At 39.4% G+C, this 15,003-nt stretch overlaps 1 protein-coding gene across 1 annotated transcript; it reads left to right on the top strand.

The window, feature by feature from the left end:
* The first annotated feature begins 6,513 nt into the window (after positions 1 to 6,513).
* On the top strand, positions 6,514 to 7,302 carry LOC121977803 (protein ELF4-LIKE 3-like). The gene is made up of 2 exons (XM_042530225.1): positions 6,514 to 6,645; positions 6,743 to 7,302. Exon 2 carries the CDS (start codon positions 6,746 to 6,748, stop codon positions 7,079 to 7,081), a length of 336 nt encoding a protein of 111 aa, XP_042386159.1. The 5' UTR covers positions 6,514 to 6,645; positions 6,743 to 6,745; the 3' UTR covers positions 7,082 to 7,302.
* Positions 7,303 to 15,003: the final 7,701 nt, after the last annotated feature.

The following is a 15,003-nucleotide window of genomic DNA, read 5'->3' as shown; positions in this document are numbered from 1 at the left end:
TTTAAAGAGGTTGCACCCCGAGGCTCCCTTTTATAGGCTCTGCAACGCTGATCCAGATCCTCGAAGTTCAGGATCAAGTTTGACCCGAAGCGGATCGGTTGGCCGATCCCCGGTTCGGTCGACCGATCAGATGACTTCCACCTCATCCGATCTGTTCGCTCCGCTTCATCTAGGTCAGCTCTTATCCAGGTTCGGTCGACCGATAAACAGGTTCGGTCGCCCGATCAGTCTTCTCTGACCCGATCAACCTGGCCTGAATCCAGCGACGATCATCCTTGGTTCGGTCGACCGATCCAGACGTTCAGTCGACCGATCCCGGTCAGTTCTAACCCTATAAAAAAATGTTAATCTCCTGCAAAATAGAGTTAGAACAGAAAATAGAATAGATATAAAATAGTAATTAGATTCCGTCTCACCGAGACCGGAATCTAGTCAAGATCTCGACTTAGAGTTCCAAAATGACTCTAAGTTAGATCGGCGCCTAAGTTCCCTTCCCGGGAACGTGTCCTCACAGTCACTCCCCTCCAGTGACTTACCTCCCTTATCTGCCAGACTTTCGGTCAGCCCTTCGACCCGTCTGAACTTCGTGCCAGCTATCCGGTCAGCCCGTCGACCTAGTTGGGCTTCGTGCCAAGCGTCCGGTCAGCCCGTCGACCCGTTTGGACTTCATGATAGCTATCCGGTCGGCCCATTGACCTAGCTGGGCTTCGTACCAGACATCCGGTCAGCCCGTCGACCTGTCTGGACTTCTCCTGCACACTCGGTCAGATTGTTAGATCAACAACAAAACTAACTTAATCTATTTTATCATTCATCAAAATCTGGATTAGACCGTTAGTGCTAACCGCACCAACACTAAGTTTCTGCACACTTAGATATAAAGATTAAATACAACAAAACCTAACTTGACTCGGTTGATCAAATCAAAACAAACCTGGAGTATTTACAATCTCTCCTTTTTTGATATGCATCAGCTCGAGCTAAGTTAGGGAAACAAAATAAGTGCAATCATAATTTGATAAAATTATGTAATTACCTCCTCAACTTATTTCCTTTCCCCCTTTGTTCACATAAAAAAATACTAGGGGTAATTAGTGAAAAAAAATTGAATAAAAAATTCTAAGATTGAATGAATCACGAATATGTTAGAATAATTTTCAGAGATTTATTTTCCAAATATTTAAATTTTGGGGATTAAAATACTAGTTTTATCAAAAGGAATTTGAAAATTAGTTTTAAGTTTCAAAAAATACTGAAATTTTTTATTATAGTCAAATAGAAACAATTTGATTAAAAAAATATAAAAAATATATTTTTATTTTGACTAGAATAAATATTTTAACTAAAAATAATAATTTTTATTTAAATACTTTAAAAAAATATTTTAAATTTAAAAAGATATTACTAATTTTTAACATTCAAAATGTAACATTCCTTAGCTGAAAATTTTGGGTTTTTAAAATTTATCTTCAAAATAATTTAAAATTTAAAATTACAATTTTTATCAAAAATTTACAAAATAGGTAATTACCAAAAAAATCTTGAAAAAATTTGATCTAACATAAAATGAATTTCATTAACACAAAAAAATTTGAATAAATAATAATAATAATCTCAGTTAGTCTCATTGACTATCCCTGGGGTGACCGGCCCGACCCCACGGAAGTTTTCCACCGGCCACCAGGATAAATCGGGAAGCGCACGCGGTGGCCAGTTCAAAAGCCCAATATCCTTTGGTTATGCCCCCCATTTGGAGGAAAAATTCCTGCAAATACGGTGTAGCTGGGGTTCGAACCACGGGTATCTGGGTGACAACCTGGATGTCTTACCGTGACACCATGCCCCGGGGACAAACAAATATTTGAATAGAAACCATGAACAGTAGATATATAAAATAATTAATTTCCCTAAACAATAACTAGATTAAACTAAACAATAACCATGCCCCGGTGACAACCTGGATGTTTTTTTTTAGCATACATAAAAATTAATTAATTAAACTAAACATGATTTGGACACCCAATATAAGTTTCTATCTACTGGATTAATAAGATAAATTTTTGGAATAAATTTTTAGTCACTTTTTTAATTTGGTCCTTGTGATATCTAAAATATTAGTTTAGTCCTATATTGCTTGAAACACATGAAACATTAGAACATGCATGATTCTATTTCATTTTTTATATTTGAGTCTTTAATTTTTCATTTTCAACATTTATTTTATCAAAATCTTCAAATAAGCATGATTTTACTAAGGTGTCTCTTAATTCTAAATTCTCCTTTTTTTATTTGATATTTTTAATTTTAATCTTGCATAAGAATTTATACGTTAACTTAATACCTTCGTATAATTAGTGAGGAAGTAGAAGACATACCTCACTTACTATATCGGATTCGAAGTTGAATGCTTCCCTTTTACTGTTGTTTTCCTTTGAAGTAGCTCCCCTTTCATCAATACTTTTCTCTTGGTAGTTTGTTGTAAGTGTGATTCCAGTGTGGGCCTCGATTTTAGATTCAGATGATAATGATTCGTCCCACGTCACCTTAAGATTCTTGTATTTTGGCCATCTTGGCCCTTTTTACCTTTTCTTCAGTTTCGGACAGTTGTCCTTTATGTGTCATTCTTCTTAACAATTACAACATCACACTTTTCTTCTTATAGGGAGGAACTTCTTGGCCCACGTCTTATTAAATTTATTAGTTTTAAAATTTTATTTAACTTTCTTACCATGTATGCTTGCTCATTTTCGTCCGTTGATGAACTTGAATCTGGTCCGATTTTCTTAGCTTACGGTGCTAAATTCTGACTTGGTTCCCTTTCTTTTCTTATATATGTATATCATGATTTATATAATTTGAATGTAGAAAAAAGATTTTCTAGTGTACTTACCTCTATATCCTTTGAGATGTAGTAGTAGTCAACAATCGATGCCCACTCGGGTGTTCTCTGAAAGGCATTGAGTGCATATCAAAGAAAGTCCCAATTCGTTACCATTTCTCCGAGGTTTGTCAGACTGGTAATCAACTCCTTGATTCTTGCATGTAGATGAACTACCATTTCTTCCTTTTCCTTCCGTAGGTTTGTTAGTTGATTCCCGAGTAGGCCTCATTTAGCTAGCTTCGGCTTCGAGGTTCCTTCATGCAACTCCAAGAATTTCTCCTAGAGTTCTTTGGCCGACTCATAGGCTCCGACCCGATTTAGTTCCTAGGGTGGAAGATGCTCAGCGGATGGAATTGAGCTTGTCCATTCACTATAAAGTTGGCTTATTCCTTTTTGGTCCATAAGTATTCTTCTTTTTTTAGCTCCGTGCTAATCTTTATATGTTACAAAATTATATTTAATTATTAAAAGAATTTCAAAATATATTTTGAAGAATACCTCCATTCACTTTTCCCACATTACTAACTCCTCCTTAAATTTTGGTGGGTGAATGCTAGATCCAACCATCATCTTAGTGGTTCAATCAGCGGTTAGTCATTCTACAACGATTGGGTTCTAATACTAATTGCAGATCCACATTAGGCTGGCTAGAGGGGTGAATAGCTTGCAAGGAAAGTTAGAGAATTTCTCTTACTTAGAACTTTAGCAAGGGCAATTAATTAATTAAGCACAAGTAATAAACATAATATGAAAAAAAAACTTAAAGAAATAAGTAAGAGGCACTAGAAATTACTTGGTTACAATTTAAGTGGTTGTTAATCCAAAGCAGATGAAAGCACTAGAAAAATCTCCTTTGTTGTAGGTAGAGAAACCTCTTACACTCTTTGAAAAGCTCTAAAAATAGTTAGGAATTGATTACAAAAGTTGTTGATTATTTCCTAACTCCATGGAGTTTTTTATATCCTCTTGGGATGAAGTATTCATTGAAATTCGTTGTTTGGAGGCGCCTCCAAGGAGGTCCAAGGTGCCTCCAAGAGAATAGAGCTTATCATCTAGCGATAAGACTTTATCCTCTCTCAATGACTACTAGAGGCGCCTTCAACTAGCTTGAGGGTGCCTTCCATCTTCCTTAAGGGTGCCTTTCATGAAGTGGTGCGATGGTGCCTTCCATCTTCCTTGAGGGCACCGCCTTCCATCAGTTAGTTTGAACAGTTGACCTTCAAGAAAGGTTAATTCTTCCTTGTTCTTCCTTTTGGGTGATGCTCTGGCGTTCAAAGTTGAGCTCATCCGAACCCAACTCCGACCTTCTCCTTGAGCAGACTTCCTTTCTGGCTTCTTATCCCTTGGATCGCAGCACGCATCCTTCTCGTCTGCCGGTGTACTCTTCCGTAGCTTCTCGTCCTTCGGATTCATCGAGCCCGTCGAGTCCATCGACTCCCTTCCTGTGCCATCATTTTCGTTCGCTAGGTTTCCGCTCAACTTTTTGTACTTCTAAGTTCCTGCACGCTTAGACACAAGGATTAAACACAACAAAAACCTAACTTGACTCTGTTGATCACATCAAAATCAACACAGGGTACTTACATGTATTACCGAGACGTACGAGGAGTAAGGCGGGGAAAATAGGACGCCACATCATTCATAAACTCTGGTCGTCGATCAAACTTCAACCAAGATAGTCCAATCAATTGGACTTGGGCGTTCTTCGACTTGATTTGGGGGGAATGCTTGTAATGTGACGAATATGGGAGGTCACATGGTAGGGTCAGGGCAGAAGTCAACTCAACTGATCAAAAGTCAAGCAGAGGTGGAAGTTAAAGCAGTCCACCCGACTCCTCTGATTCGGCCAACCGACTCCAAGTAAGTTGTCTGACTCCTTCGATTCGGTTAACCCGACTTCAACGATGAGGCCCATCAAACTCCTCCAATTTGGCCAACCTGACTCCTCTAACTTGGTTGTCTAACTCCTCAAACTCAGTTGTCCGACTCCTCTGATTCAGTTGTCCAACTCCTCCGATTCAATCAACTCGATTCCTCCAATTCGACCAACCCAACTACTCTGACTCGATTTGTCAGACTGCAACAGCTTACTCATCAGGGTCCTTAAGCTCAAACACTCTTGATTGAGATACATATCCTACGTGATTTACTAGACCGTTTTTTTCAAAAAAAAGGTAGATTCGCTACCTTAGCGGCCCCCCTAGTGTCGACCCCACGGATATGGAGGGAGGTTCATGCAGGTACACAGGTCATAGGTGCATAGCGGGGTAAACCCCAGGTCGTCAGTTCCTGAGAATCGACCCCTGGCCATTACGCCAGAGATACCATGCGCCCACCGTCTGCGGTACGTCCTGGGGGCAACCATTATTTCTCAAAGAATGTATGTAACGTAACCATTATTTCTGAAAGACATGTAACGTAGTTGTTTCTCCCGAAAGATGTGTATAAATGCATGGGTAACATAAGGGCACACCGCAGCCCTATATAAAGTCATATGTTTCCGTAGGTGTAAGTACACGCACACATAGACCCTTAAACTCTTTTCCTCCATAACTTTTCTCCTGCTTGACTCCTGTGCTAACTGAGTGTCATAGTGTTAACGTCGGATCCAATCTTAGTGCATATTTTAACAGCTTGCTGAGTGTTTATAGAAACTTTATCATATCACCTGCGACCTTCTCTATGACAGTCGCTCTTCGCTAACTCATCATATCGTGATCTCAGACAAGAACACCTTTCATTTCTATCCGTGGCAGATATAGCGAGCGCGACGCATGATAAGATTACCGCTGAAGAATGGTAAGATTTATATTCTAAACACAATATTTCTATTTGTGAGCAGATATAATGACGGCGGCGGTTGGTAAGATTACCGCTGAAGAAAGGTAAGATCTAATGAAGATCTAATTAAATCGTGACCAAACTTTAGGTCAAATAAAAATGCGAACCCGAGCTTCAACCGATACACTTGATCTGCCTGATATTTGACAAAAAAAATCACTAGATTTGAGAGACAAGACATAAAATCCATGGCACGGACACTGCCAAATGTCATGCAAGATGAAAGACTTGTTTTCCATGTGATAATTCCATCCATATGTCAACATCTGTAAGCTCCAATTAAATAACAGCATTAATTGTTGGAACATCTTTTGTGGAATCAAAAGGACCGTGAGATGCTCCACGGCCATGATGTCAAGGCTTAGCTGAGTTAAAGACACTGTCGATCCTCTGTTGGACTATGTATTGATGTTGGATCCAGTGGAAAATTTTGAGGGGACAGCCGTGGGTCGAAGTATCCACGGTGGAAAAAAACTTATGAATTTGTCTTTACAAGAAGACGGTCTTACAGGGATAATAAAAATCACAAGGGTTCACTGTCGACGACATGTTACAGTGTTTTCATGATTTATCTTAGAAATCGATAAAAAAAAAAATTCATGAAATAGTATCAATCATCTTCGGAATTAATTTGATTGTAAGAACTGAACATTTGGATTATGAAAATAAATTTTAAAAAAAATATGAGATTTTTTTCTCAAGTGAAAAATAGACTTAAAAATGTTGATCAGTTGGATGACCTTTCCTGATTGCTTCTCAATTTTAGTGTAAAATTTCTGGAGGATCAGGTCAATTAATTGACTACCTGAAAGACCGTGAGATATCTTAATCCTCCTCCATTCTACATCTCAGAACAACCCCCAAACTCCACTCTGTTTTCGCTACCTTGCTGCAGTTGCCACAATATCTTCGATAGCTTCGAGGTATGAACTGCCGTAAATTAGCAGATCGATCTTGTGGATACGATTAGTTTAGCAATTGGGAGTCAAAATCCAATCTTGTTCTCATCTTCTTGACCAGAACATGGAGGGAGACAGGGTCTCAGGGCTTGGCAATGGCAGGCGATCGGAAAATGATCAGGTGTTGCAAACCTTCCAGAAGAGCTTCGTGCAGGTGCAGAGCATACTGGAACAGAACAGGTTGCTGATCAATGAGATCGGCCAGAACCATGAGTCGAGGAGCCCCTGCAACCTGGGACGCAACGTGGGGCTCATCAGGGAGCTCAACGACAACATCCGCCGCGTCGTCGACCTCTACGCCGACCTGTCAGCATCGTTTGCCAAGTCTATGGAAGCATCGTCGTCGGGGGGCGACTGCTCCGGCGGCCTGCCGGAGCACAAGAGGAGCAGGCCTTCGTAGAGCTCACCTGCTTCATGTTCCATTTCTTTCTGCTTTCGTCTTCAACATGCACATAAAAATGATCATAAACTAGAAGAAAATAAAGATTTAGGTATTAATTTGCCTAAAAGAATTGGGTTGTCGATCAAAATGAAATTCCAGTGTAATGCAATTGTAACTGCTGAAGCAATGTTCTTTATGTGCTTCAACCATTAGCATGCTTAAACATCAAAATGAACCATCTCAAGTTCAATTTCCCCAAAAACAATTAGCTCTATGATTTTATGAAATCTCATATCAATATACTTGATTCTCGCATGCTATACTTGATTTTTTATCAGCACTCTAATTATCACATAATAACATAACTTCATCTTCCTGAACACTCAGTTCTCTGACCAATCCTATAAATCATAAAGCTTCTTTCCCTACTTCAGTTACTACCATGTATTCTGACTTCATAGTAAACAATGCAATAATAGATTGTATCATATATTTCCAATAGATAGGTCCTCCTGCCACAATAAACACATATCCTATAGTAGATCTCCTGTCATCTAAATCTCTTTCATAATCTGTATCTATGTACCCATCAACTGAACGATGTTTCGATTGTCTACTAAATATGATGTCATAATCAGTTGTATTTCTCAAGTATCTAAAAATCCACTTCACTAAATCCCAATATAATCGACTAGGATTTGAAAGAAACTTGCTCACCATACTAACTGCTTGCGTCAAATCTGGTCTTGTGCAAACCATGACATACATCAGACAACCAAGTGCACTGCATAAGGAACCTTTGACATCTCTTGGATCTCGTCATCTATCTTTAGATACTATGTATTAGATAACTTAAAGTAATGTGTCAGGGGAGTGTTCATCGACTTTACATTCTTAATGTTGAATTTATCCATCACCTTCTTCACATAGCTATGTTGAGACAACCATAATCTTCCTGTAGCTCTATCCCTGTGAATCTCTATCCCAAGAATTTTCTTGGGCTCTCCCAAATCTTTCATGTCAAATTTTTTCTCAGTAGCCTCTTCAATTTATCGACCTCTTTCATCTTCTTTACAATAATGAGCATGTCATCTACATATAATTGTAAAAAAATCAGTGATTCATCTTCAAGGCTCTCCACATATATGCAGTAATCATACTCACATCTCCTATATCTGTTTTGAATCATGTATGAATCAAAACATTGGTACAATTGCCTAGGAGATTATTTCAATCCATAGAGCGATTTCTTCAACTTGCAAACTAACTGCTCTTGTTCGGACTGACTAAATCTCTCAGGCTGTGACATAAAAATTTGCTCCTCCAAATTTTCATGAAGAAATATCGTCTTTGCATCCATTTGCTCCAACTGCAAATTGTGATATGCCACTAAAGCCAACATTGCTCTAATTGACGTATGTCTTACTACTGGAGAGAAAATTTCTTCATACTTAATCTCTTTTCTCTGTAAATACCCCTTTGCTACTAACCAGCCTTGAACTTCACTTTTTCTTCCTCTGGCATTGCTTCTTTCTTCTTGAATATTCACTTGCACCCTATAGCTTTCTTTCCTTCATGAAGTTCCACTAGATCTCACGTTTGGTTCTTATGCAACGACTCCATCTCCTCTACCATAGCACCCGTCCACTTGTCCTTCTCAGAGCTGTGTATCATCTCCTGAAATGATGTAGGGTCTCCACTACTAATAATAAGTACGTAAGATACCAAGTCTTCAAATTCGTATCTAGTGGGTGGTTTTACGACTCGTCTCGTTCTACCACCAGCTATAGTGCAATGCTCTATGTGCTTTGAGCTAGAATCATTGGAGTCATAAGTCTCTAGCTCCACCTGCACAACATCTTTCTCCATGTTGCTCTATAGTATTTCCTTTCCTTCTTTCTGAGTACATTGTAGCATAACCTTCTCGTCAAACACCATATTTTTACTGATCACCACCTTATTTGCCTTAGGTTCCCAAAGCTTGAAGTCTTTAACTTCTTTCTGATATCCCAGAAAAATGCACTACTTTGACTTCGTATCTAGCTTTGATCTTTCCTCACTAGATATATGCATATATGTTGGACATCCAAAAACTCAAAGATGAGAGTAATCTACTTGATTCCCTGTCCATACTTCTTCTGATACTTTGCCTTCTAATGCTACCCTTGGTGATCTATTAATGAGATAATATGCCATGTTAACTACTTCTGCTAAAAAATTCTTTACTAGCCCTGCATTCAGCCTAAGACATATTGTCTTCTTAATGATTGTCCTATTCAACCTTTCCGCTATCCAGTTCTGCTGAGGCATCCTGCAAATCGAGAAATGTCTCATTATCTCATGTTACTTACAAAATTTCTGAAACTTTGAATCTGCGTACTCAGTTCTATTGTCTGACCTAAGGCATTTGATCTTCTTTCCAGTCTGGTTCTCCACTTCAGTTTTCTACAGTTTAAACTTTGCAAAAGTTTTTGACTTGTGACCCATAAAGTATACCTAGACCTTTCGTGAGTAATCATCAGTAAAACTTGCAAAATATAAGTGTCCTCCATGTGATGTTACACTGGTTGGTCCTTAGAGATCCGTATATACATAGTCCAAAATCTCCTCTATCTTATTTATTGTCGTCTTGAATTATACTTTGCTCTGTTTCCCAAGAACATAGAATTTGCAGAATTCAAGTTTGCAGGTCTTGACACCCTTTAACAAATCTCTCTTGTGAAATTCTAGCATCCTATGTTCACCTATATGCCCTAGCCGTATATGCCACAAGACAATACTGTCTGATTCAGACTCCACCGAGGTGACGTCACCTACAACTTTAGTCTCTATCAACTTATAGATGTTCCCTACTAACTTTTATCTTTTCATTACTGTTAGAGCTCCCTCACTGACTTTTATTATCCTACTTATTGATTTATAATTACAACTAATACCATCTAGTATGCCTAGGGAGATCAAGTTCTTTCTTAGCTCTGGTATATATCTGACATCACATAGGGGCCTGATCACACCATCAAACATCTTGATTTTGGCGTTCCCTATGCCGATAACTTTGCATGATGCATAGTTTCCCATCAACACTAAACCAGAATCTACTGCCCTATAGGTGTCAAGCCAATTCTTATTTGGAGTCATGTGATATGAATATGCAGAGTCTAAAATCTATGCATCAATCATTTGCTCTGAACTATAGGTGCAGGTTACACCAAAATCAAACCTAAGTTTTGATGTTGTCAAATGTTCACAGTTAAGTCTTGTTGTGATATAACAAGTTGACCAAATGTACAGGCTATTTACTCAACTGAGAAAGTCCTAGCTGAAGGCTAGGTAGGAAAGACTTAGCAAATCATGAAAGCCAGACAGAAAGTCCAAGCGGGTCGAAAGGACTCGACACTTGACAAGGAAGCTCGATAGGTTTGGAGGACCGAAGATCGAGGGAAAGCCCTAGGTGGTTGATCCAATACTAAGCGACAAAGTCCAAATAAGTGTGGAAGACTAAGGTTTGGCAGGTAGATTGAGGTAAGCAACTAGAGGAGCGACAGTGAGGTCGTATTCCTGAAAGGAGCAACCTAAGGTCACTGATTCAACTGAAAAAATCGGGAAGGTTTTCAAGTTGAGATCAAGACAGTTCTACTGTCTAATACTACTCATGCATCAAATATAATATTACTATGCTAACCTTTGTTTTGTAGGATTATATTATATAACACTGTTTTACAGATCCAGCCTAATCGCTCAACCAAACGTAGGGTCGATCGACCGAACCAAGTGGACTCAGACCAAAGATCGGATCATAGCAGAACAAAGCGGCGTTCGATCCAAGTCAGATCAGTTGACTAAACAAGGGGATCGATCGACCGAACCTTGATGATATGGCACAGATTAGACTGAGCCGAAGCAGAGAAGGAAGTTAGCTTGATCGATCGATCGAACATGGAGATCGATCGACCGAACGATCATCACATTAAAAGCACATTAAGTGCAAATCTTGGTGAATAAGGAAGGACCACAGTTCAGTCGACTGAACAAGGCGATCGGTTAACCGAACCATTAAACATCATTAATGTCCGAGGATAATATCTCAGCGAAGAAGGCAGGGAGCGGGTTCGATCAACCGAACCCGAGGATCGATCAACCGAACGTTGACCATCCTTATAAAAAGAGCTCAAGGTCTGAGGCTCAACAATGAATCCATTCACCAGTTCATCTTTGTGCAAAGCTGCTTGTACTGTTACTCTGCGCTTCGTCTTCAAGTAAGCTACTACTTCAATCAAGTGTCGACCGAGCTTCAGCTTTCATCTATTGTCAGTATAATTTTATATTGCTTACATTGTACTTAGTTCCAATAAGATAGTAGGCTATTACTATCTTATATTACTTATTATACGAATTGCTTCTTTCTGAAGGTTTCGGAAAGAAGAATTATAGTGAATTGTCCAACGGTGCGATCAAGAATCGCGGGTCTTGGAATAGGAGTCGACCTAGGCTCCGAACCAAGTAACCGAATCGTGTTCTTTATTTTCTGCTGCACTACTTTGGTTTAAACGTTTAAAAAGAAAAGAGTTTTTTAAAAAGCGATATTCCCCCCCCCCCCCCCCCCCTCTATCACACTTTCTCGATCCTTCAATTGGTATCAGAGTCTGGTAGCTCTGAAAATACCTAATCATTTCTCAAAGCAATTTTTAAAAAACGTTTTGTTTTCTTTTTAAAATAGGATTTCTTTTTCTTGTTCTCAATCTTTTTATCCCCCACTACTAATCCCAAGATGAGAGTCTTGGAATTTTTTTTCCCATTTTCTTTAATAGAAAAAATGACAAACTCCTACCAAAAAGGATACAATACAGTCCGTCCTCCACTGTTCAAAGGAGAGAATTTCATCTACTGAAAAAATAGAATGAAATGCTACCTCAAATCTGACATCGAACTCTGGTTCACCATACTCAAAGGTTACACCCCCCGATGGTAGATGGAAAGCCGATAGAACTAGAAGACTAGACTCCTCCGATGATCAAGAAGGCGCAACTAAACTACAAAGCAATCAACACCATTCAATGCGGCCTGACGATGGAGGAACTGAATCGAGTCAGACCCTACGAAAATGTAAAAGAACTCTGGGATCATCTGGTAAAGCTGTACGAAAGAACCAATGAATCTAAGGTAGACAAAAGGGATTTGTTATTAAATAATTTATTTAATATTAAAATGCTTGCTGGAGAGACGACCATGCAACTACACACCCGATTGAAAGATATTCTCAATGGACTACATCTAATCGGACACAACCTGGAGAATCGCAACACGATAAGGTAAGCACTAAACACCTTCCCGAGAAATGCTTTGTGGACATCAATAGTAGATGCATACAAAGTTTCAAGGAATCTTTCAATTTTTAAACTAGATGAACTTTTTTTATGAATTAGAATTACATGAACAGACTAACTTGAGTCAAGTTGAGAAAGGTGTTGCCTTGTATGCAGGAACAAGCAAAGAAACTAAGACCAAAGCCAAGATTGAACCAGAAAGTGAGTCTGACTCAGACTCGACCAATGAAGAGGAGCTGGTCAACATGGTCCAAAAACTACTTGTTGGTGCAATCAACCTAGGATTGATTGGGGTTCGATCATTGTTTTGATGTGTGTGTCAAAGAGTTTAAGTTAGGTTTCATATTGGTTTGATATGTGTTTGAGTCATGCAGGACATGGTGAAACACACATGAGTAGCTTGGTGCGGCTAAGCTTGGAAAGCTCATCCTATGGCTCGGGTTCATGAGATCTGTGAAGGATGGTGCATCCGAGGGACCGCAGACGAGGAGCAACGGAGTGAAGCCGAAGGAAGCGGACTTCAAGGCAATGTGAATGATGGCACAGAGGGGAGCCGCGGACTCAGGTGCATCTGAGGGACGAAGGCCGAGGAAGAAGGCTTCAAGGGCGATTCCGGAGAGGATGAGTGTGAGTGTGCAACCGGGACCAGTCAACTCATGGAAGTTGCAGTCGATTGGGAGCGAATAGAAGTATTTTGTTCGCTCAGCCAGCAGCGACCAACCGACTGGTACTTTTACCAGTCGACTGGTAAGTAGCCATTGTCAAACCGTTGGCACTGCAAAGTAACAGTTGGCTACTTCCAACAGTAGCACCAGTCGACTGATGGAAGTGTCAATCGACTGGTGTTGAGATGAGTCGATATGATGATCAACTCTCTCCTCTTATTTATAGAAAGCTTTGAGGCATGAAGGAGGTTACTGCTACTTGTTGAAGAACTCCTTAGTCATTGCTCAAAGCTTCCAAAGCCTACTCTCTTCCTCCCAAGCCTAAACTTCATCTTGTAAAGGGGGAGAGATCTTTTGTGAGAGGTTTGTCCCACCAAGAAGGAGAAAGATCTAGCCGGAGATTGTCGGGGACTGATCCATCGAAGGATCAAGGGTGTGTCCACCTCAAGGACATGTCGTGAAGTAGGAGCAAGCAATCTCTGAACCATGTAAAGGAATTGTGTTAGCGTTTGTATTCTTGTTTGCTTTTATTGTGTTAGTTTTTTTATTTTCGCTTGCGCACTAATGTTTTGTAGAGAAGCAATCAAGTTGGGGGTAACCTAGCTATCCAACCCCCCTTCTAGCTGGCCACCGATCCCCTACAAGTGGTATCAGAGCAAGGACGCCCTTCAATAGACTAATCGTTGAGAAGAGCACTTCATCAAAATGACTGGTTCGAGCATCCATCCACCCAAATTTGAAGGAGACTTCTCTTGGTGGAAGAAGAGAATGGAGATATTTTTTAAACCGATTTTGACATTATCCTAATCATAGAAAATAGTTTCAAAATGCCTAGGGATCAAAATAATGAGTTAATCGAGAAAGTAAGATGGAGAAAGAAATAAAAGGAAGAGCACATAGCAAACTCAAGAGCAATGCATCATCTCTTAAATGTTCTGTCTCAACAAGAAGTAACTCAGATTGGGAACTACATAAATGGCAAGGATTTGTGGGAAAAGCTCATAAAGCTTCATGAAGGCACATCGGAGGCAAAATTAGCAAGAATAGACTTTCTCCAAACTCAGCTCAACAATGTGAAACTTGAAAAATGAGATAAGGTATCTACACTTCATTCTAAAATTAAGAAAATTTTGAATGGACTAACAAGTATAGGTGAGACACTCTCAAATCGAGACATAATGATGAAAGTCATCAATGCTTTCCCAAGAACCACAACTTGGAGCTCAATTGTAGATTCATTCTACATCTCAAGGGATCTAGAGAAATCTTCTCTAGATGAATTCTTCTCAACAATGGAGCTCCACAAAACTAGAGTTGAAGGGCTAGATGGAGAAGCCCATAGATCAAGAGGAGTAGCCCTTGTGGCAAACAAGGGAAAGGGTAAGAAGAAGAAGTCTTCATCCCTACCTTCCTCCGACTCCGAAAAGTCAAGCGTCTCAATGGATAGTGATCAAAAGGCGTATATGGTAAGAAAAATAAGAAGAGCATTTAAACATTTTTCATCTAATAAATCTCATGCTAGGAAAAGTTCATGAAGCAAAAGTAGATCAAGGAAGATCATTTGCTATAATTGTCAAGAAGAAGGACACATGAGGGATACATGTCCTCTTTTGAAGAAGAAGGAAGAGAAAAATAAGACAAAAGAAAAGGGGAAGAAAGTTAAAAATCTAAAGGCAACATAGGATGATCTATCATCCTCTGAAGAAGAAGAATACCTTGTTTCCCATTTTGCTCTAATGGGAATTGATGATTTTGCCTCCACTTCATCTGAAAGAGAAGAAGAAAGGCGCTCAAGTGAAGAAGAAGAGAGATCAAGTGAAGGGGGAGGCCAAACATTGGATTCAGACGTCTCAGTAAGTGAGGTACACAATCTTCCTCCCCATGTTTTAATTAAAATTATTTCAAGTACAAATAATGATTTGTTTAAGGCAAAAAGAAAGAACAGATCTTT

Source organism: Zingiber officinale, chromosome 4B, assembly GCF_018446385.1.
Source record: "Zingiber officinale cultivar Zhangliang chromosome 4B, Zo_v1.1, whole genome shotgun sequence".
Taxonomy (NCBI): Eukaryota; Viridiplantae; Streptophyta; class Magnoliopsida; order Zingiberales; family Zingiberaceae; genus Zingiber; species Zingiber officinale.
This window is presented reverse-complemented; position numbering and strand designations above follow the sequence as displayed.

Coding starts and splice junctions, on each gene's coding strand:
- LOC121977803 (XM_042530225.1), top strand. CDS start 6,746: ATGGAGGGAGACAGGGTCTCAGGGCTTGGCAATGGCAGGCGATCGGAA.